At 43.7% G+C, this 24,094-nt stretch overlaps 1 protein-coding gene across 2 annotated transcripts in view; it reads left to right on the forward strand.

Moving 5' to 3' along the window:
- Positions 1 to 24,085, forward strand: part of VLDLR (very low density lipoprotein receptor) — a 24,955-nt gene extending 870 nt beyond the window's left edge. The window contains exons 2-19 of one of the 2 annotated variants that reach the window (XM_084834400.1): positions 7,340 to 7,459; positions 9,068 to 9,190; positions 10,074 to 10,196; positions 11,048 to 11,428; positions 11,522 to 11,644; positions 11,982 to 12,104; positions 12,978 to 13,097; positions 13,178 to 13,303; positions 13,648 to 13,819; positions 14,919 to 15,143; positions 15,826 to 15,944; positions 16,366 to 16,505; positions 16,784 to 16,925; positions 17,905 to 18,054; positions 18,930 to 19,007; positions 20,443 to 20,523; positions 20,693 to 20,862; positions 21,420 to 24,085. In XM_084834400.1, the coding sequence (XP_084690526.1) occupies positions 7,340 to 7,459; positions 9,068 to 9,190; positions 10,074 to 10,196; positions 11,048 to 11,428; positions 11,522 to 11,644; positions 11,982 to 12,104; positions 12,978 to 13,097; positions 13,178 to 13,303; positions 13,648 to 13,819; positions 14,919 to 15,143; positions 15,826 to 15,944; positions 16,366 to 16,505; positions 16,784 to 16,925; positions 17,905 to 18,054; positions 18,930 to 19,007; positions 20,443 to 20,523; positions 20,693 to 20,862; positions 21,420 to 21,455 (2,552 nt within the window). In that variant the 3' untranslated portion in view covers positions 21,456 to 24,085. The remainder of the gene's footprint in view (positions 1 to 7,339; positions 7,460 to 9,067; positions 9,191 to 10,073; positions 10,197 to 11,047; positions 11,429 to 11,521; positions 11,645 to 11,981; positions 12,105 to 12,977; positions 13,098 to 13,177; positions 13,304 to 13,647; positions 13,820 to 14,918; positions 15,144 to 15,825; positions 15,945 to 16,365; positions 16,506 to 16,783; positions 16,926 to 17,904; positions 18,055 to 18,929; positions 19,008 to 20,442; positions 20,524 to 20,692; positions 20,863 to 21,419) is intronic. The other variant, XM_084834401.1, reaches the window with a different exon arrangement.
- The last annotated feature ends 9 nt before the right edge of the window (positions 24,086 to 24,094 follow it).

The raw sequence follows: 24,094 nt of genomic DNA on the forward strand, positions 1-24,094 counted from the left end.
CAGGCTGGGATGGGGCCAGGGGCTCCCTTTGAAATTGGCTTTGACAGGAGTCGTGATGGGGGAAATCCTTGCGTTGGGTGATGATCTCTTCTTTCTGTATGGGTGCGTGGGAGAGAAGAGCCTGGGCCCTGGAGAGGTAGGTCAGGGGCTTTCTTTGTTTCCCATGTTGTTGCTGTATTGCTACCATTGCCTTAACTCTAAAAGTAAGACCTCAGAGCCTTCTGCCCGTAGGCAAGCAAGCGCTTCAAATGTCAGTGGAAGAAAAAGCCGCTTTCTTTTCCTCTTCCATGTTGTTTGAAGGAGATATCTGATGGCTCCTGATACTGTGTAGGTTGCAGAACTTTACTTCTATCTGCTGCTAGCAGAGGGTGATGAACTCCTAAAGACTCCTGTGTAATGTAAGTATGGATGTCTGTCATTGATAAGGTGAGGTGCTAGGTGCTGGCGGAACAGCCACGAAAGGGAGAGGGCCTGACCCACATGAAAGACGGTAACTCGATCAGGAATGACGGTTGTAGCAGTACTGCTTGGCCATAGAACAATGCATGTGTGTTTGGTCCCTGGCTGAGTGCTATTTTGGTTGGCATTGGCACCTGCTCTGCTCTCCAGACATGTGTGTATGTGTGTACACAAGGGTTTCTAAAACAACACTTTAGTATGCGAGTGTTAAACCAGGGGTGCAGAACCTTTTCAAGGTGGGGGCCCGCATTGCCCCTCACCAGGCTGGATGATGTCAGTGGAGAAGTGTAGTTTCCATAGTTTTAACTGTGGAACTGTGAAACAACTGCTTGAAACTATGCTGTTTTCCTAAACTTGCCCCACTTATCTGAACTGTGTCTAGCTTAAGATAAAACTAGGAGAGACTAGGGTTCATGATAATGTTGAGTAACCAGCTCCGAGCCTTAAAGTGACTGATTGAGCTCTGACTGCTGTGGGCCTGCTAGCAATGCCAGTGGTGTAAGGTTTACACTTGAAAGTACTTAATGCTGAGAGGTATCCTGTTTACCTAGGCCAGTTTTATCTACTTCTCTAGGCAAGTATTGGGCAGCAAAAGTATAAACCTTAGTTTTTCATCTGGCTGAGCAAGTGCTGAAGGCAGGGGTTGTCTTAGCCCCCTAACCTAAATTTTAGTCTCTAGATTCCCTTTGAGTTTACCAAGAAATTTGATTAGAAACAGCATATCCTGGACATTATGGTTACAACTACAGCAAGTGGACTTGTAGAAGTCAGCCCTATCAGCTATTTGTGTCTCTGCTAGAATTCTGATTTGTTTTGATGTTAGCCTATTAAAGTGAGACCTTTGAAATACCTGCCAAGGTAGTAACTCTTCTTCCCTGTATGGTATTCCCTGTGAGCAGGCTGTGTAACTCTTACTTGGCTGGATACAGCCCTCAAGTCCTAGATGGCTTCAGATATACAATGGCAGGAATATCCTAAAACGTATTTGACTGTGTTGGCTCCTGTCTTAAGCATACTTCACGTAAGCACTCTACTGTAGTAAGTGAAAAAGGCTAGCTCGGTTCTGAACTTTCATGCCACGATTTCCATAGTGCTTACCCAGACAACTTCCTTGAACCGAAGGCTGAATGTACAGAACTATGTTTACATACTAGACTTGATGCTCAAGGGTAGGCACAATTGGGCACCTGTCAAGGGCCCACATCCCAGCAGGGGCTCACTGACAGCCTCCTGGACGTGTTCCTTTTCATCATTACACCATGCTTGTTCACCTGCCTCTCGTTCTGGCTCCAGCAACAGCGGTAGTGAGAAGGAGGAGCAGTAGATACAGTTGCTTATTTGCTCACTGGCTCTCCGCCTGTTAACCAAGCGGTAGCGATGATGAAAGAAGATAAGGAGTGAGAGCAGCTGGAGACAGTGGCAGTGAAAAGGTAGACTCACTGAGGGAGGGGTCCTGTTGAGGGTGTCTCGCCCAAGAGCCTTCAAAAACCTGGGGCTGGCACTGCTTGGCTCACTTAAAGGGTTGTTGTGTGTGAGGAAACTCTGTTGCATGCTGCTATTCAAAAATTGAATTTAAACTGAATAAGAAGGGTGCAGAATATAACTACTCTTTCATATATGCTTGTCTTGTAAGGATGTGGTCCCCAACTTTTTTGGGTTCATGGGCAGGTTTGTAAATAAGAACCTGTTGTGGGCACCACTACAAAATGGCTGCCATGGACACATCACATAGCTATAGTCACAAAGGATAAGTAATATGCCAAAGAAACTGAGTACAGGAGATAGAGGTTGAGTCTGAAGCCCAAATGTCTAACCACATATTTATCCCTGCAAATCACAACAAATTACATTTTCCCATTTCACAGAAGGCAAAATGGATCATCAGCCAAATGCATATTCTTTCTCATCCAGGATCTCCCCTCTCTCCCCCCCGCACACACACCCGTCCGTTCTCCTTCCCCCATGATTGCTCCTGTTGCCTCCACCCTGTCCCACAAGATCACTTTCCACTGCTCTCCCAAGCTTACCAGGGGACAGTGGGGTCCCTTTTTCTTTTTTTTCTGAGTACTTTGCAGAGTGGAGTGTTGGTCTGCAGGCACCCATCTTCATTTTTTTAAGATTGCCTCTAGGGTCCAGGTGAGGCATTGTAAGAAAATGAAGGTGGCACTGGCTGAAGCCTGGTGCTTCATTTTGAAGTGATGCCAGCTGTCCAGAAGGTCTTTAAAAAAATCCAGGAAAGGCAGGAGGCCTTGCAGGGCCAGGTGTCCTTAAGCTTAGATGTTGTGGTTCCCTCAGGTGTCACACTGGGAAGCTAGTTGTAAGGCAACCAGCTTCTGATTTAGCTCTAGCCCAGGACAGAGAGCCTGCAGTGTTCCAGGTGTTGTTGGACTCGCAACTCCCATAAGCCTCAGCTAACGCCGTCAATGGTCAAAAGTAATGAGGACTGTAATCTAACGTTGAAGGCCACATTGTCCCCACCCTTGCTTTAGCTAGGACTATATGCTATGCAAAGTGGGAGGTTTGAGTAGAATGAAAGGATCAGTTAAATTAGTAAACTGATTGGAAGAGCGTATAACCTATGGCTAGAAGTACGTAAAAGGTATGCTCCCACTCATGGATTAATGTTCAAATACAGGACTTGGTTGATCTTAGTTGTGGTTACCATGAACCAGAAGTCTGTGGTTCAAATCCCAGCTTGGTGACGGACTTGCTGGGTAGCCCTGGGCAAGCCATTCTCTGCCCTCATCCCTTCCATCTATTGCCATCCAAAGCTATATAGGGCTGCAGGAGCTATTCTGAGGGAGAAACTAAAACTACTTCCTAGTTTTCATCTAGACTTGGCATGACCCTAGTTCATTACAGTAGCCAATCACTCTTGGTAAGTTAATTTGGGTTTGTGCAATTGGCAAAAGGCCTCCCTCTGAAGTTGTGAAGATGCAAAATTGGTTATTTCCCCCAACTCTCTAAGTGTTTTGTACAGTTAGGAAGCAAGTGCTATGTACTTGTTGTAACTTGGTATTTATAAGGACCTAGTGTTGGTCCGTATAGGAAGTTTATAAGGACCTCCTGCTCCTCAGGTAGCCTTTCCACTAAAATGTTGTGGGGATATTGGTTACCAAGATACGAACCACAACACTGGCATTTGGAAACATCCTGCTTAAGTTAAGGATATTAATATGTTCAGGGGTTTCCCCTTGGAATGGAAATAATTCTAGAAACCTGAGATTCTGGTTCATAGCTTCCAATAAACTTCAGTGCTTTGGCAAAGTAGATCATGAGATAATTCACAACATCCTTCTCAGAAATAACATCTATTACTAAAAGGTTCCATTTAATCTTGGGCCAACACCTTATCTTGAAATGTTAACCAGTCTAGTTGATGCGTGACAAAATGGGAAGAGGGACCTTGCATTGGTGTTCCTAATATTTAAAAAAGCTCTGATTGTGTAATTGAGATTGTCCTAACATCTACATTTCTACAAGTGGGTCCCTGCCCATATTTCTTCTTCTCTGTATCTAAGCAGGAAATACTACAATGTTTGAGTTCTGGCCAGGAACTTATTCCTGAGTGCTTTGTGAACAAGAGAAGCAAAATCTTATACTGGAGTTCTGTCAGGAGTTGACTTGAACAGCACTTGCTCTTTTTAGTGAGGGCTAAAAATAAATGTGCTCTGCCAACCTTGAAGTGGCAAAAGTAAACATCTAAATGATGCAACAAATTAGGAGAGCCTTTCATCATGCTGCACTTCCTTAGCCTTTAAAAATGCCTATATCCTGTTTCAGCGTGATTCTAGACAGATGAGTCTGACTGTACGGCAGTGAATGTATTGCCAGCTCAGCTTGGGGGAAGAAGAGAGTAAGTGCTGTGAGGGAGAGCATAATTACTCCCTGGGAACAACAAGTGGAAGCTTAGAATACTGTGCAAGAAGACACGTCTGCTTTCAGTTCCTTTAAATGCTAGTTGGTCCTTTCTCTTCATGTGTAAAGACTGAGCAAGAGGAAGCTGTCGCACATCATGGGAAATAAAGCCCATTGACATGTTACCATCAACTTCATTGGGGAAGGGGCGTAATTCAGTGATGGAGGCCGTGCTTTGCATGCAGAAGGTCCCAAGTTCAATCCCTGGCATCTTCAGCAAAGGCTTGGAAAGAGTCCTGCCTGAATCCCTGGAGAGCTGCTGCCAGTTAGTGTCAGTAATACTGACCTAGATGGACCAATGGTTGGACAGTAGTGTCCTGTGCTTGTATATATGGCTGAGTAGCCACTATACTGAGATCTTGATTAAAAATATGCCAGATCTTGATGTTAAACAAAAGAGATTACTGTCTTTTGGCCATGTGGCAACCAACAGGTGAGACAACTACCACATGTTATGCAGTTGTAACCTGGGTAATAAGACTGTGCTACCAGTCATTAATGTATTATTGTAGCCTTATAGATGGTGGCTATTCCTTCTGGCTCCACGAACATGAGTACTCTGTGCTTGCTGCGATGCACTTTTTCCATGTCTTTGCACAGCATGCTCCATGTCTTCTAGAAGAGGGGAGTGGAATAAGAAGCTGCCATTGTAGCTGATGTCTTACATGCAGCCCTGACTTAAATCGGTGTAATGTTAGAGACTGCCCCCCCCCCCAAGAGTAACCTTTCATGCAGCTTTCAGTATGCATTCTGGAAACTGCACAAGTTGGTTCCTCTAGAGCCAGGGTGGGCCAAAGGTAGATCTCCAGATGTTTGGGACCAACTCTCAGAAGCCCCTGCCAGCATGGCCAATGGTCAGGAATGCTGGGCATTGAAGAACTAAACATCTGGAGATCTACTTTCTGCCCATCCCTGCTTTAGAGCTTCTAACACTTACAATGGAGGAAATATCCCTATCCAATCTGTAGAGCAAGCAGCGTGTTATGTGAGTTATACAAGCACTTGAAATGTGTATGTTATCCAAAAATGCAAGCTGCTCGCACATTTCGTATCAGTGGAAGCAGCTCTAAAGCAGGCCTGTATTCTAGAGGCTTTACAGAGGATGTCCCCCTCTTCCACCACTTTCAGGAGCTAAGGCAGGATGACATGTTCTGGGGATGTGGCTGTTTGCTATAGTAGCAGAGGCTTTTACTGACCTCTTGGTTCTGAGCATTTCTAGTTAAATTGAGTCAGCTAAGTTTTCAGAAGCATGAGCTAGTTAAAATTTTCCTCCTGCTTAATACTAAAAACAAACTTCTGTTGCTGGATTCTTGTCCCTGCTCAGTTTTCTCCACTATTGTCCAGGGAGGAGGTTAGGTCGTATCCAGCGGTGGCTTTGCCTTTGTGTAAGCACTCATGCAAAGCACCTGATTTTCAGTGTTTCCTCTTAGCCACTTAAGTTCCCATCCCGCCCCCAAAGCTGCTCTTGAGAGTTGGGGACCCTCCAAAACAGTATGCAATATGGTACAATGGGCTGCAGTAGGTAGGCGGGAACAGGAAAATTAGGTGTCCCAATTTGTGCAAACAGAGGTGCTTTCCAGTAAGGCAAAGCCATCATGGGATACAACCCTTTTAATTCTCATCTAGCATTTGGGGGATGATGAGGAACCAATGGTCTTATAAAAGTGTATTGTACTGCACAGGGGCTGAACAAGAATATATCTCAGAGCCCATCAAAACATCTAGCCAACTAACGTTTTTGTTCATGAGGACATATTTTTAGGGCAACCTGCTTCTCCACTGAGTTTGAAACACTACTAATTTTTATAGTGTGTATACACCAGTTCATCAACTCCTAGTGCAATTCTGTATACACCACAGGCTGTGGGCAGCATAGCTGATCTGGCATGTTGGTCTTCCATAGAAGTCACTTCAAAAATAAAACCTAACCAGGAACAATATTATGCTGCCTTCTACTTTCTCTGCCCTGTAGCTTCACCAGCTATTGAATCCAATCCCTATTCTGTTCCTACCCACATATCTCCTCCAATGTTGATCTGTTCTCAAACACCATCTCCATCCTGAAAAGGCTTTGTAGACATGCCTTTGGAGAAGAGGATTTCAACCTTGCTTCTTCATACCTGCCACTGCCACTAACCTATCCCAGCTTTGAAGACTTGGTCAGGTTTCTTTGTTCAGCGGTATAAAGAGAAAGGGGCATGAGCATTCCTCGCCTTACAATGGGTTATAAATCTGCTATGCATACATCTATATTCTGTATTTGGTGGTATGGCAAAAGCTTAAGTCTTCTGTTCTCCCCCCACCCCATCCCAAATATATAATAAAACTCTTCTCCAAGATGACAGCAAAATGTTTGCATTGCTAGAGTCATGCATCAGAGCATGATTTGCTTGATGGGCTGCCACCTGAAACCTTAACAGCTAAGTTAGGCAAGGTGACTTAGCCTAGATTTATGTACATGCACCTCTACCTGCAAGTGGTCCTGTATTTTGTAACACTGTTGAAAAATGCTAGCCAGATGTGAGGGGGCTTTAATAAAATGAGAAGGCCATACAAACAACCATTGAGATGGTGGCTGGGTAATACTGAATGGCAAGACTGCTACCCAGTGGGGCCTCCTTGCTTCAGCACTGTCCCTAATGGTTTGTATACATGAGGAACTTTGGCTTTGTTGGCTTCTACTCACCAATCCTGGGCCAGGCAAACTCGTTGTTTTCCAAAAGTGTGATGTGACTTGAGCTGTGTGAACTGAGAGTTGTTTGTTAGAAAAGAACATTAAATCATCTCTTCATCATGACTAGAAAAAGCCTCCTATGACAGCTTACATTACCAGAGGACAGAATGTCAAGTCCTGACCCTAGATACAAATATGCTTCGTCCAGGTGAAGGATGCATTTGATGTACTTGTTACGCTGCCTCAAAGTAGTACTATGTCTAACTGCAGCTTATTTCTCAAATCAAGGTACAAGAATACCATGTGATGAATCTCAGTTTCAGTGTCATAATGGCCGCTGCATAACTCTGGTGTGGAGGTGTGATGGGGATGAAGACTGCTCTGATGGCAGTGATGAACTATCCTGTGGTAAGAACTTACATGGTCACTGAACAAGTCTCTGGGTAGTAAAATAGCTTGGCAAATACTTCAGCATGCCTCCGACATGCTCTGTCTGAGCTTATTTAGCTGACAGAAAGCCATGGAGAGCAAAATGATTGCAATAATGGGTTCCACCTTTAACAGGCTTATCAAAGCATCCAACCAAGTAAAAGGAGTCTGAGAAAGCTATTCATAATCTGTATCTTGGGGTTGGACTACTGGTTTTGCCAATGACTACCTATGGAGATTCACAGTACTTAAGGTCAATGATCAGAACTGTGCTTCATACAATTGCAATAAAACAATTTGACCTGGGCTAGACACACCATCCGTACCAAAGAAAAATGCCGCAATTTGCACATTCAATAAACTTCAGATACGTTGACCATTTGTAGCCAGTGAAGTGCTTTAGCATATTTTAGGCTGCAATCCTGTGGTCTCAAGTCAGCCCAGGGGCCATCCCCCCAAGTGTGAAGATGGAGAGCTAACCTCTGAAACCCCTCCCAGCTGTCATGGAAGTTTTTTATGGCCCCTGCTTGTCTGTTGGTAAATGCAAAATGGGAGTGTTCCACGGGCATGTGGGTGGTAGATGGGGGAAGGCTTAGATCCACAGGATCCATAGCCTTTCCCATTCACCCAAAACATAATTGCCTTCCTGTGGCAACCAGTGGCAGGGGAATCCCTAGATAAAAGGGGAGGTGAGAAGAAATGCCTTGCTCTCTTTTGCCCTGCTGGCACAAGCTCAGCAGGGTTTTGGATAAGGTGGTTTTTCTGCCCTGATCTGTTCCCACTTGTGGGATTGCTCTGCTTGGTGTTAAACTGTTGTAACAAGACCTCTTTAGACAGAGAGACCTCTTTAGACAGAGAAACCACCTTATGAAGTGTTAGAATAGAGGAGGTCTTCCTCTTTTAAAGCAACAAGGTGACTGGCATTTTGCCAACTTCTAGTATAGTTGCATCTCAAAGCTGTTGGAGGTTGGCACTATTCCCCTTTGGGGACTGGCTCACACACCTAGTATCCCTAACAAATTTGCTACATATGTCTGTCCTTTGGCATTTACTTGCCTGTGGGGGGTGTGTGTGTGTGTGTGTGTGTGTAGGAGGTGAAATATAAACAAAAATTACCTGAGACTGCTGTGAATTATGCACTCCCAAACACATGAAATGATGCAGCTGTTTAACTAGGAACATGCTTACTCAACTAAACATGTGGTTCTACATAAAATGGTAGATCGTGTGTACTTGAGGTTTACTGGGGGTGGGGGAGTTGCATCCTTATTGCCTTTTGGTTTTCCCATTTCTAGTGCAATAAGGTTCAGTTGATGCGCTGCTGCATCTAGCTCTTCATCTCTTTAGGGTGCAGCTGGCTGTGGAGACCTGCTGATAAATGAAAGCTGGTTTAGCAATTAATATTTTTAAAAATAGAACTCGGAGCTTTTTTTTAGACCTCTTCATTCCATTGTGATATCAATTATGTATTGCTGCTATGAGTTTCTAGGATGGAAACTGTTGGACAACCATTAAGCAGAGTACTTGAAACATGCCACTGAGTTCCTACACTTCTGACAAATTCAGTGTGATACTTCATCCTTGCAGTGAAGAAGACATGTTCTGCCTCAGATTTTGTGTGCCAGAACGGACAGTGTATACCAAACAGATGGCACTGTGATGGGGATACTGATTGTGAAGATGGTTCTGACGAACGTTCTGAACTATGCTGTGAGTAGGCTTGCTCTTCTGTCGCAAGGCAGCTGTAATGCCATCCCTTCTTAAAATTGAAGTAGGTGAAATGGCTATGCAGGTGGCATATACTTAACGTTTGGCGTATTAAGGCAGCAATTGGGCAGGAGACTGGTGCGGTGGGATTGAATTGAGATAGCAAACATATGTCTGGTGTTCTCCAGCTGGCATGTAATCAAGTCTTCATCTACTTGCAACTTAAGACTAGGCCAGCCTTCCCCTACAGGGGCCCTGTTTGTTTTGGACTACAATTCCCAAGCTTCCTGACCACTGGCCATGCTGGCTGGGGCTGATGTAAGCTGAAGTCCAAAACATCTGAAGGGCACCAGGTTGGGGAAGGCTGGGCTGGCTCTTGGACCTTGAGGTAAAAGTCATATTAGTGAACTCAGAACTTGCTTCATGATAAATAATGTAACATGGCCACCAAACATATTACCAAATAACTTGGCATAAGCCACTGCTGAATCTTAAAGAGTATTCACTTCCAGAATCTGTACCCTGCATTATAGGCTCAAATGGGCTGTTGACTTGGTTTAAATGTTGAAAGAGCTAGTCGTATTCATAGAACATTAAACAAAGAAATGAGCAGTGACCCTCAAAGAAGTCTTCCTGAGCAAGGTATTGGCTAATATGCTAACGGGGGATAGAGGTGTCCAGGATGGCTTTGCTCTGGGAGGGCAGTTCTCAAGGTAGAACAGGAGAGCAAAACGTAGACTAGCCTTGCTTTTCATGCATAGCTGCAAGTATATGTTGCATAAAAGTGCAAGCTGTACTGTCTAAGCTGACTTGAATAGAAACCTTGAGTCCTCAGTCTAGGACCTTGAAGCAGTTTCTGAGGGAACTCTTGATCACTTCTTAACAGATGCAAGGAAGTGTGCAATAGGTGAAATCAGCTGTGGTCTTCGAACAAATCGGTGTATCCCAGTGACCTGGAAATGCGACGGTGAAGATGACTGTGGTGATGGTACAGATGAAGATGATTGTGGTAAGCCAGAGTTCTTTAGGATGGAGCAGGCATGACCTGGCCACCTAGGTCACATCACATCTAGCAACAATGTGAATTGGAAAGCATCCAGCCACACTAGTGAGCATGGGATATTGGCCATAACAAAATACTACTTGGCACTCAGACATCAGGTTCTATATCAGTTTGGGCTGCATTTCTGTCTGTAGTCTTCTGGCCTCTTGAATTAAATAGGTCTTGGGAAAATTCCCCATCAGTGTTTCTGAGAATGCTGTGGGATCTCAACTCAGTACACCACTAATCTTAAGCATTAATGGCTAATACAGGATGCTTGTTAGTTTAAATAGTAAGTCAAAAGTTTGGCCTTGGAAATGCAGCCTGGACCATTACAAGTACCAGTAAAAGGCAATGTTATATGAACTACAAAGCCTTCCTGTCCAAATTGCCATCCTATAGAATGTTAAACATTCTAAAAGCAGAAATTGTTACTGTATAGATAGAAACGGCAAGGCTACAGTCAAATGATCTACATGAGGTGTTTTCTTGCATTAGGCAGCAGTTCTTCCTGTAGCTTTTAACTTGAATTTTACTAGTTACATGCTTAAATTTAAAAGTGCTGCCTTTATAAATAACTCTGCTACAGTACCAAAAACCTCGACTAATTTAGGTGCTAGATTAAATGGCAGTTTAGTTAATGGTCAAACCATACTGCTAGTACGGTGTTCATGGATATAAATCAAACCATCTAGTGCATTGAACTTGGTGTAGAAATTAACCTGATAGGTGTAGATTGCGATACTCTGTTCACATTATTCAGTTTCTTCCTACAGAGCAGTACTACTTGGTAAATCTAATTCTGTGTCTTTCCTTAGCCAATATAACTTGTAGTCCAGAAGATTTCACATGTGCCAATGGGCAGTGCATCTCAAAAGACTTTACCTGCAATGGGCAAGAAGACTGCAGTGATGGTAGTGATGAGGTTGGCTGTGCAGCACCTACTTGTAGAGTAGGTGAGTTCCAGTGCAAAAGTGAAAGTGACACCTGTATCCCAATTAACTGGGTTTGTGATGGTGAAGCCGACTGTACTGACTGGTCAGATGAATCTCCAGAGCAGTGTGGCCGCCAACCTGTCCGAACTGTGAAATGTGGCGAGGGCGAGATGCTGTGTGACTCAAGAGATGAGTGTTTTCACAAGAAGTGGCGTTGTGATGGGGACACTGATTGCAAGGATGGAAGTGATGAAGTCAATTGCCGTAAGTAATGGACTGTTGTCTATGGAGGGCAGACTGTTGCTTGTCACTCATTAGCTCTAAGCTTAGTTCTTCAGTACTCTCTCCCTCTCCCAGCTTCTCGGACATGCAGACCTGACCAGTTCAGATGTGAGGATGGCAGCTGTGTTCATGGAACCAGACAGTGTAATGGTGTGAGGGATTGCATAGATGGATCTGACGAAGTGAACTGTCAAGCAGGTAACTGGGTAGTACCATATGGCTATGAAGTGACTTGAAACCTGGAGGCCATATTTCTTGTGCTGTTTCCTAGACAACCTGGTGGCTCTGGAAGTCTTCCATTAGAGGTTTTCCTGGAGGGGTGGCATCAGGATGAGGCTTACCTCTTCACACCTTCCCCTGTGGGATCTTGATGCCATTGCCCCTCAATGTTTTAACATTCCTGTTGTAGAACAAAAGATATTATTCAATCCATAAAACTGACACCAGTAATCAGCTAAGTCATGCAATGTGGCATTTTGAGCGGGGAACAAAGCCATTCCTTTAATATTGCCTCCCTCTTCTCTCCACCCTCCAGCTAATCAGTGCACTGGACCTGGCAAATTCAGGTGCAGGAGTGGGGAGTGCATAGATTCCAACAAGGTGTGCAACCAGAAACAGGATTGCAGAGACTGGAGTGATGAACCTCTCAATGAATGCAGTAAGTTGTAGACAAAGTAGGTAGGACTACTGTCACTAGGAACCACTCTGTTAACTAGCTTGTGACTAGGGATGGTGCGGGTGTCCAATTGGGGCTCAAAGCTTGGTGATTTCTCGCTAGCTTGGCCCCCTGGAGACCAGTCCGTGGATCCCCGCGGTTGCCCAACTTAGTGCGCACTGGGCAAGCACACAGCCACCCACTCCCTCGCCAAGCCGCCATTTTGCATAAAAATGGTGACTCGGCTGTTTCATAAAGGGGCATTTATGCAAATGGTGACCATGAAGAGGTCATGTATGAAATATGGGCATAAATGGACCATTTACACATGTAATGTTTCGTAAATGGCTGCTTTACGCCTGCCATTTATGTAAATGGCCCTTTACAAAAAAGGACAAAATGGCAGCTCGGCAAGGGAGCAGGCAGCTGCACACTGCTTGCCGGGTGCCCATGGACTGCCCAGCGGCTTGCCACATGCAGTGAGCAGGGTCAGGCAGCCAGCAGGAGTCTGGTTAGCGGCGCAGAGAGCGAGCTATGGTGAGTTCGGCCATCCCTACTTGTGACTTCAGTTTTTGTAAGTTTCTACTCAAGGTGGGAACTCTAAATATAGCATCGAGCAGCAACACACTCTCGACATCAGTTTTGAAGCCAAGAAAGTAATATGCTTGTGACCTGGTTTTCAGTAGTAAAGCAATTCATGTAGACATGCAGCACCCACTCTATTTGGTCCTCTTCTGATCTAGAAACTGTCTCTAGCTCCCCTTTCATTGCAGATGTCTGTTCAGTACCTCTGTCAACCATGTTTCCAAGCGCACACAACAGTTCTGAAAAGACTTGTAAGAGAGTGGCATTTCTGATCATTCTTCTCTCTTCCAGACATAAATGAATGCTTGGTGAACAATGGAGGCTGCTCTCATATCTGCAGAGACATGGTTATAGGCTATGAATGTGATTGTCCTGCGGGCTTTGAGTTGATAGACAGAAAAACATGTGGAGGTAAACTTGCAGTAGTAGAGGTTGCTGCTGAAACTTGACTTCATATTGGAGTGCAGTACTAAGTATCTTTTATCTTCTAGACATTGATGAATGTCAGAATCCTGGTATCTGTAGTCAGATCTGCATCAATACAAAACTGGGGTACAAATGTGAATGTAGCCGTGGCTACCGAATGGATCCACAAACCGGAGTATGCAAAGCAATTGGTAAGGAACATGGATAGTGTTGAAATAAAGCAAGTATTGTCTCAGTTGTCCAGATTCTGCCCTGGAGGATAGAAAACGCATTGACAGCATGATGGCCTCTGGAATGGCCTTTGGACTCCTGAAACATGTAATTCTATTTAGGGGACCTGAACACTTGGGTGGCAGAGCAAAACCCCAGTGGGGGTATATAGTCATTAAGTTTACTCAGAAATAAGGCCCACTGACTTTTAAGGGGTTTGCCTCCCAAATGTGTGCTCATAGTAGAGCTGTTCCTACAGTTTCTGGCTTTAAGGTTTGATATCCAGCACTTCATCTGGTAGCTTTATATTAATCTACTTTTGCAGGAGGAGAACCAAGCCTGTTTTTTACTAATCGCTGGAACATCAGGCATTTTGCCCTAGAAAGGCAGGACTATACGCAGTTGATCGGAGACCTGAGAAATGTTGTTGCTCTGGATGCTGACATGGCTGAGCACACAGTCTTTTGGGCTGATGTTGGGCCAAATGCTATCCTCAGGTAAATGGACTTCGTAAGCTGTTCCCATATGGATAATAGAACTTAAAGTTTCTTGGACCCCTACCTAAAGATATTAACACCTTTATCACTTCTTTGGAGATCTGGTACATATCGTTTTTCATCTCCTTAAGGGAATATGGCTTATTTTGGGGACAACATATGCCTTGCACCCAGCTTGGCACAATCATGGGTAATGAACAGCCTGACATAGACTATACACAACCCACTTTTATAGCTGTACAGCTGCAGGTAGAGAACATAACACTTCCATTCTTGGTGGCAGCCTAGAGGAGGAGGCTGCTATTGTAAAACATGATGACTTACTTGTCAAGGATTGCTAGCTACTAAGAGCCAATAAAGAGAGCCAGTGTGGTGTAGTGATTAGAGTGTTGGACGGGGAGCCAGGAGATCTGGTTTCTAGTCCCCATGTGACAATATGAAGCTCACTGGGTGACTTTGGGCCAGTCAGTGACTCTTGGCCAAACCTACCTTGGAGGATTGTTGTGAGGATACAATTGAGTGGAGGAGGACCATGGGAGCTGCCTTGGGTTCCTTGCAAGCGGGGGAAATGGTGGGATATAAATATAATAATATATGAATAATAACCTTGTCACAGTCTTAACTTGGATACTAGCAATGTTCTCGGATCACTACACTGATGTCCAGCTTCAAGATGGCTTTCAATTTAACAAGACATCATTAAAATGGGAAACCAACAATATGTAACACTGCCTTGTTTCAACTACTATTCTGTCTACCAACTGCTTTTAGGAAAGGAAATATAATTAAAAGTTGTGGATACATTATTTTTTTATGTGGTGCCAGAAACCCAGTAGGTGCCAAGCACAGTCCTGGGATGGCTGTCCTGTTAAAGAGCCTTGTCAGCCTAAACTTGCTAGATGTCAAGCTTGTTGGTAAAAGGAATAACCTACAGGTGTGGTGTGTTGGGGGTGGGGGGTTGAGCTGAAGCTAAACTTCTAGACAGAGTCCAGGATTAATTTGGGATCAGTGTGATGGGTTCTCTGTGCCAGTGCAGTATGTTTAAATATGGGAGGCTACATCCATTGCAGACTGCATTTAATGAAATCTTTCTCCCCAGCGCCTCAATTACATCTACTAACAGACCAGTGCAGCACCACCGGATTGTAGACAATGCGCAGAGCCCTGCAGGAATCTCTTTTGACTGGATTTACAAGAACATCTACTGGACTGACTCTTCTCTCAAGTCCATATCTGTGGCTAGCCTTGACGGTACTAAAAGGAAGGAACTGTTTAATGCTGACTTAAGAGAGCCAGCCTCAATTGCTGTGGATCCACTTTCTGGGTAAGTAATGTGTTCGCATACTTCGGGGAATGGGAGCATCTGAACATTGGTCTCAAGTATCTTCAAGCTTCTGTAGTAGGGACCAGGTGCAGTACTGCTGGAATTAGGTCAGCACTTGCAGTAGTGAGAGGCCAAGCCCATATCATTTTAGGGTTTCTGGGCTATGCAGTCCTCAGTTGCCCCTCCCAAAAGGGACCGTTGGTAATCTCACTTCACAAACCTACTTGCATAGCAGTGCAACACCAGCACAGGCAGGAAGAATTTCTAGTACCTAATATTAGAGTAGCTGCCAATGATACTTGCAAACGCCACTTGACTGCCTCTGTTAATAGCTGTGGGGCAGAAAAGGCACTGTATATTTCCAGTCACAAAACGTAATGCATCAATGCACTATGTTTGTGTAACAGACCAGCCTTGAGGGAAGAGATCTGAAACTGGTTGAGAAAAACAGTACAAATCACACATGGTGCACCTAGGGCTAATAACATGATGCAAAAAAAGGACCATAGGAAACTTGTCATGAGAAGATATGCCAAAGTTTAAGGCAGAACATAGAAACAAAAGCATCAGTTACACAAGTGCTGAGGAAAAACATACCATAAAATGGTCTAAAATGAGGCAGTAGAAGCAAAATTATTAGCAAAGTAGACTTATGACAGCTCTTACCTGGTTTCTCTTACAGCTTCATGTATTGGTCTGATTGGGGTGAACCAGCCAAAATTGAAAAAGCAGGGATGAATGGACTTGACAGGCAGCAGCTTGTGACAACAGATATTGAGAGGCCCAATGGGATTGCACTAGGTATATTAATGTTCTTCATACCACATTGGAATTCTTTATTTAAGGAATTCTTGGAGTTACTGGATTAATTGGGATTAGTGCCTTAAGGGTATGAAGGCAAGTGGCCTTCTGAGATGAAATACTTGAAGTTGGGACTCAAGACGACACCAGTCACCGCCTTCCCCACCCCAAATCAAATCAGTACCCAGCTTTGGGATATTTGACATGCCTCCATGGCTTCTCAATTATGGCCATCTACTTTTGGTAGCTATAGCGTACTTGTGATCTGTGCTTCATGATGGCCTTCATTACCCATTACATAGCCAAGGACACTACTACAAAGCTTCCCTAGATATCCAGGCTTACAGTGGATTAAAGCAAGTGGGCAAGCCCCTGCCAAAACATGGCTGTTGCCTAAGTGCTGACATGTGTCTCTCTTTAGATCGTGTAAAGAAGCGTCTCTACTGGGTTGATTCTAAGCTGCATAAACTCTCCAGTGTGGACATGAACGGGCAAGATCGTAGGATTGTGTTGGACTCCCATGAATTCCTTGCTCATCCTTTTGCTTTGGCAATATTTGAGGTAAGGATTCAAGCTTCCAATGGGGTGAGTTTAGAGTGGTAGCAGGCTCACTGTTCTGTAGAATTGCTATAGGTCTTAATGATCTGTGAGTTTGGCCAGGAAGGCAGCGAACTAAATTGATAGTAAATAGCAAAAGTTGCCCCTTGTGACTCACTGCTGGGATTGGATGGAACACATGCCCTTGGCCAAGTGCTCCTCAGCATTCACTAGCATACTCAAACATTAGCAATTCAAGGAATAATCCTGCAGTCTAAAACTATTATCAACTTGGTTCCTAGGACACTGTCTACTGGACTGATGGGGAAAATGAAGCGGTGTATGGTGCAAATAAGTTTACAGGAGCTGAACTGGAAACGTTAGTAAACAACCTGTATGATGCTCGAGACATAATTGTGTATCACGAACTCGTACAACAACCAGGTAACAGCCGTGGGGTGTGTAGGGCAGCAGAATCTCAATAGATTAAAACACTGCTTTGGGTTGCAGAATACAGCTGAGAGCAAGGTAGAGTGCCTGAACTCTGTAAAGGAGCAAAACTCTCTGAAGGCTTCAATCTAAGTTTTCTGGCTTGGTATCCTGCTTTTGGTCCATAAAGATGGCTTATGCTTGCTGGCAAGTGTAAAGGGGACAAATGGCACCCGATGCTAGAAAGGTGGGGCAGTACTGGCCAGTGCATGCCCTGGGAGGGGTGCTTCATTCTTAGGAGTGTCTTCAAGAACAGACCTAAGGTGGGAAGCCAAGTGCACGTTGGGTTCTTCCTTGGCAACAAGCCACCTGCAACTAGGGATGGCGGATTCCCTACCTTCCGGTCCATGGAGGAATCTGCCCGGGGTGGGGAGGCGATCCGTTCCTCCCTGCTGGAATCCTCCAGAGCAGCTCCGTGTCGGAAGGATTCCACAGAGCCACACACCAGCTCCGTATCGCTGGCGATACGGTAATGGCGGCTGCCATTACTGTATCACGGGGGAAAAACACAGCCACAAATGGCGTATTGGAGGCCACTTCTGGCCGTAAAACCCTCAGTTTAACCTAATCGCAGCCGTTTACGGATCCATTTAGGTAAAAACAGTCCTTTACGGCCGCAAGTGGTGTCCACTTCGCCATTTGCGGCTGTATTCCTTCCAGCGATATGGTAATGGCCACCATTACCGTATCGCCAGCGATACGGAGCTGGCGTGCCATTCCGCCAGAAATCCTTGGGAGGCGGAGGTAAGTGAGCCATTCCACCACAGATTCCAGAGGCCAGATTCCAAAGAATCTGGCCTCATTTGGATCCACGGCGGAATTCTCTGCCATCCCTACTTGCAACAGCTTCATCTAGTAAATGACCACAGCCTTGGCTACCTTGATAGAATTTCTCCCAATATTAGCTGACATCTCTGAAAACTTCTACCCACAGGAAAGAACTGGTGTGAAGAAGAAAAAATGGCAAATGGAGGCTGTGAATATCTGTGTCTGCCTGCTCCCCAGATAAATGACCGTTCCCCAAAGTATACTTGCACATGCCCTGATGGAGACACATTGCAAGATAATGGCTTAAGATGTAAAGGTATAGTCATTTGCACCTCTTTTTTTTTAAGTGTGCTGAAAAGCAGATTCCAGCATTATGCCCTGCCATCTCTTGCATAACACTCATACACATGTGTTTGGCCATTATTAATATTCTCACTGCCTTCTCCATATGCGTGGATATTGCATGCGGTAGTACACAGACATTAACAATCAAACATTAACCTAATAAAATGATTAGCAGTAATGTTTACTGATGTGGGCCATGATAAACTCCTCTTCTGCCATAAACTTGCTAGGTAAAATTTGACAAAGGGCTGTCTCTGCCTCAGTCTCCCATCTGCAATATAACAATACAATCCTAACCTACAGGTAGTAATCAGAGTTCTAGATAAATACCAGTCCAAAACATTGGGCTCCATAGTTCTCGATGGCTATGCTAACTAGAATGTAGACGCACACTAATATATAAACCTACTACAGCATCTTTTGCTAGAGTGCTAAATACTCAATGTGCTAAGTATTCTGTCATCTGTGGTGGTGGTCCTGCAGCTTGATCCTAAACCTAACTATCTTGCATTCCGCTATTCCGTGGAGCATGGAAGTGTACTTATCCCATACTTCAGCCCTGGCTTTATTTTCCAGAATAGGCTTCAAACTATACTTTATTCTTCAACTTTATTTAAAATACTAAAACTGCTAAGAAGTGGCCAAGGGCTGCACGGCTAGAGCCTGAACTACTTCTTGCCATATAAGAACTGATAGCATCTTTAGCTGCTGGTTGCTGCTTCATACCACAGTAAATCTAACATCTTGCAATCCAAAACTAACTAGACATGCATGATCATGCTCATCTGCTGTGGGTGTACCACCTCCACAAAGCAAGAACCCAAAGTTATTGATCTGTAATTTCAGGTACAGGAACTTCTGTGACTTACACTGAGGCAAAAGAGAACAGCAGAACAGAAAAACCACCGGGACCACTTTCTGGAGGTATTGGTCCTAATGCAAGGCAATGCAATATGATGGTGGTGAAATGAGAAACTAATACAAAGTACAAAGCACAAACCTCTCAATCAGCAGTAGGCAAAGGTCTTTTTTTGACAGACCCTGAATGCTGGGTTTATTTGTCAAGGAGCACTGGGCTAGCTGGACTTTGGTCTGAAACCGCAGGGTACTTAACATTCTTAAGCAAAACTGCATAGTCAAGAGTACTTGGTAAGGGTTACCCAAGCCTAATTTGTAAAATTTGTTCGCCACTCTTCAACTGCCTATGTAAAATATTCAAAGCAACATAACATTCTGCTTTATAAACTTATATTGCATTCAAGACAAAATAAATGCAGCAATAAAATCCAATTCAAAAGTTACCATCAAACTCTTGTGGGAAGAGAAGTCCTAGCTGCCTGTCAAAAGCCAAAAACACTTGATTAGTCAAGGCAGACTTCGCTGGACATAATGGTCAAATATATTGGCAGTGTCTCCATAGAAAATGTGCTGTCCCTTGTGCCCACTTCTTAGACTTCCAGTGGCAGGGGGACATGGGGCAAAGCCTTGGTAGATTACCTTAAGGGTTGGGCAGATTCATATGGTTGAAGGCTATTCTCAAAATTCTCTTGTGCCAAACCATGTAGGGTTTGAAAAGTCAACAAACACTTTGTGCCCAGAAATAGATTACCAATGCAGATAGTTCAGAATCATCAATTTGGGGGTTCCAGGATCTTAACCAGAGCTGGTAGATCAAAATAAAATTCCAATGCACTGTCTTCAAAGGCAGCCCCACCAAGGAAGTTACACTTGTCTGGAGAGAAGGTGTGGGTGACCCTAGCCAGGACTAGCTTGTCAAAGAAAAGGGTAAAATGGCATACCAGCCAAAAGCTGGTAACAGGTACTCATAGCTGTTTATCATATCTAGTGATCCAGGAATAAGCCTTCAGAGGTACAGACTACACTCATGCTGCAAACTCTCAAAGGGAGTGCAACCCTGTCAAACAGACTGGACAGTTACTGCTAGATCACCAGAATCCCCCACTAACTTCATCTTGTCCGGCTTAAGCTTCAGATTGTGCCCTTCAGTTCAAGCTGTAGTACCTTGGAGATCCTACAAAGTTGGTGCATCCCTGCTGTAATGTAGAGAATCTCTATTCTGACTTTGGCAAGCAATGCTGCTGTGCCAGTGTATTGATGAGAACCGGCATTCCATGAGGCATTGGCCAATATTCTCTAACAATAGGTAGTAATATGCTTGCAACTTTGAGCAGGAACTTGATAAATGGCTGAAGTCCTGTCCACTTTCTGCCCTCTCTAGATCATATACATTACTTACTAGGCAAAGCTGTATTCCAAATATCAAAGCCTTTTAACAGTTGCTCAAGCTGTACTTGGCAGTAAATAAAAGGAATTTTAAACTATAGCCTTCTCTCCCTAGGACAAAATCGGAGCAGTCCAGTGACGGAAGAGCTGGCTTCTTCCAGAAGTTCTTCAGCGGCATGGGCTATTCTTCCTGTATGTAAGTATAAATCAGACAACATTTCCAATCTACCTCCTTTCTTTCCTGGCATGCGTTCTGTTGGAGAAAATACTAGTGATGTCTAAGGTAAACATGTACGACAGAAGGGTTTTCAACTGCCTCATCTGGGTTAAGACAGCTGAATAAGTAACCTCCCAATTTCTTTTAGTATTTTTGGCAATGGCGGCTGCAGGTGGCTACTTCATGTGGCGTAACTGGCAACACAAGAACATGAAAAGCATGAATTTTGACAATCCAGTGTACTTGAAAACAACAGAAGAAGACCTCTCTATAGACATTGGAAGACACAGCGGTTCAGTGGGGCATACATATCCAGCAGTAAGTGAACGCCTAGTGACTGGCTACTGCTAGCTTCTAATAGGCTATAGCAGATGGTTCTTGATGATGAAATCCAGGAAGAGTTCCCAGAAAGCCATGGAATGTTGCACAACTTCCTATTGTACCTAGAGGGTCAGATTTAAGGTCTTAAATGATCCTCAACTGTTGTAATGTGATTTGATTCCAGGTATACAGATCTTAAGACTATCTGTCCTGGTTAATAAGTATTAAATCCCAGGCTAGCTTCTGCACCATTATAAGTAACCACATAGAAATGCTCTCCAGTACCAGGCGTGAGTGCAAGTGGTTAACACGTATTTGAGGTTAAAAACAGCAGCTTACATAAAACTATTTAACTTGAGCAGCTACTTGCTAATAGGCTCTGCTGTTCTATGGAGAAAATAAAATAGGATAAATGTTGTGTATTAATGCTGTTAGATAAAATAGATGGCAAGGACAATCTTGTGTTGATATAGTTGTTTAAGGTAGAGAACTTCACAGCATGAGATGGACTAAGTGACACTGTCACTATAACCAACCTTCTCTCCTCTAAACAGATATCAGTTGTAAGCACAGATGATGACTTACCTTGAGACCTCTGCTAATCACCCTCTAATCTTCTTGTGTTCTACACTTCTTGGATGGTAGCCAGACCAGTGGCTGACAGATTTCTTCCCATCCAGAAAAAATGAAGATACGTGGAACAAGTTCACAAACCATTTTCATACAAAGTTGTAAACATCTGTCTACAACAATTCAGCTTTTAATAGTTACTGGTTATCTGTAACCCTTTAATAAAATAAGTATTGCCACCACTGGCTATGTATGAAGCACTTTCCAAAAGCCATATTGAAGTAACAAGTGCTACAGAAGTACTACCTGTAAATAATTGTACAGGCCCAATTGTAAATCTTCCTGAAGATAGTCTATTAAGCACTTTGGAAAAACATTTCAATGTAAATTATTGTATAATTTTTTTCAATGGTTGGGCAATGGCAATAGGAGAAAACGGGTTACTCAGATGAATTGCCAAAAATTTGTAAACTTTAACTTTTGTATGAATTGTGAATTTGTCCTCCCTGAACCACCTACAGGGGTGTGCAGAGGACAACTGCTCTGTATCAGAAACCACTGTAAATTTCAACACTGAAATGCAATTAAAGAGAAGCAAATATATTTTACTCATTATTTCTCTAAGGTCATGTTACTAACACACTTTAATGCTGGTAGAAGTCTTCTCTGTAGGCATACTTTGCCTTGTTTTGAACAGATGGAGACCTGTTAAAGTCTTAGGGAACAGATTAGTTCTGTCTTGCTATCTGCAGAGCACTTAAAATATAAATGATGGAATATCTAAATTGGGGGTGGGCAACCTGTGGCCTGCCAGCTGTTTTGGCCTACAACTCCCATCAACCCTAGCCAGCATAACCAATGATGAAGGATGGTGGGAGTTGTGGTCCAAAACAGGTGCAGGCCACACTCTGCTCACCCCTGATCTACATGTTGGAGGTAACTGTTTGTGGTATCAAAAGCAAAGCAATGTTCTTCATACCACCACATCTCAATTTTGTGGTAGAACCTTTAAGGGGAAAATAGTCTGCCAGTCATAAAATGCAGCTTGGCCTTTGTCTGTGAACATGATCGGGGAAAGAGGCACCTGCAATCTTCCCTTCGCTAGATGGCAAACAACCACACTGCAGTAAGTTCTTTGGAATATTAACAATTGGCTATAGGGGCATGCATCAAAATGCTACAGTCTATCAAGACCCTAAAGAAGAGTTGCAGGACCTCAGGCCCAGGTGCCAATTCAAGCCCTTCTAGGGTCCCAATCCAGGTTTTCCCAGGTGGCCCTTGCCCTGCCACCTGGCTTTCTGAAAGGTTGGAATGCTTCTCCTATGGCTTAATTACTGGCAGGAAGAACTTTAAAATATGCTAGCATTTCTGCCCAGCCCCCTGCCTGCCATTGAAATGCAGCCCCCAAGAGCTTCTCCGAAATGGAATTCAGCCCTTGAGCTGAAAGATGTTCAAGTAGGGATAGACAAATCCATCAATTTTAGTTTCTCTTAGTGGCCCAGTTCGCACAACACAAATGTATTAATCCATGGCGGCTTGTTAACAAACATCGGTACCAATAGGGCTCAGAAAAAACAGTTGTCAGGCTAGACACCAAAATCAAAAAGAACAGCTGCGCTAGTTGAATTCCCAACGTGTTTCAACACAGGTCTTTATCAAGGGGATTACAAACTCTTTAAGACTTTCCTGGAGGGAGAGGGAATCATCCGGAAAAGTCTCTAAGAGTTTGTAATTCGTTTGATAAAGACCTGTGTCGAAATGCGGTGGGAATTCATTTGGTGCACATGCTCTTTTTTTGATTTTGGTTTGTTAACCAATCCCTGTGTGTGCTGGCTTATTTCCCTAATTAACTTTGCCAGACGCAGGTTATGTCCAAACCTGGCAAGATTGGCTTGGTGAGGTGGTTAACAAACTCATGGCCTGTTGTAGGGTGGTTTGTTAACTTTGGATAGCATAAGAAGCTGCAACAAGGTGTGTGACCTGGCAACCTGGCCCCCCACCGTGGCGGGCTGCAGCAGCTGTGCAAACCAAGTCAGTTCCTCATTTTTCCAATCGGTTTATCCTGAGCTTTGAGAATTTAAAAAAAAAATTATATGAGAACTCATTAGCATTTCTGAGCACACTTCTAATACATGCATGTTTGCCTAGTATACACATTTTTGCAAACAATTCTAATATAACCCATTTCTGAACATTTCCCCTAATGTATGCATTTGTTTGGAGAACTCTAGAGCAAAATTTAGAAATGCACATTTTGAAGGATAACTGAGTTTCAGTTCATATGATGGTTTTGAAAGTGCAAAATTAGGTAAGTTCACATTAAAATGCAAACAGAATTCCTCCCCCATCCCTAGGTTCAGCACCCCTGCCTCAAAAGGAGTGCTCCTGATCAGAACATCAGCCAACCTGGAATAGGAGTCTGCTAATGCTGTTCAGGCCTCTTATTTATTCGTTTGTTTTATTTCATTTCTATACCGCCCAGTCGCCGAAGTTCTCTGGGCGGTTCACAAAAAGTAAAACCAAAAAGCACACAGTAAAACAATATAAAAGCATTAAAACCACAATATAAGAATAAAACCTAGCAGCAATGCAGAGATTTAAAATACAGATTTAAAACAGCAAAGCTAAAAGACTAGAAAGCTAAAATGCTAAAATGCCT

The sequence above is a fragment of the Heloderma suspectum genome, chromosome 2 (assembly GCF_057233095.1).
Source record: "Heloderma suspectum isolate Gila_16-S chromosome 2, 16-S_ref, whole genome shotgun sequence".
Classification (NCBI taxonomy): Eukaryota; Metazoa; Chordata; class Lepidosauria; order Squamata; family Helodermatidae; genus Heloderma; species Heloderma suspectum.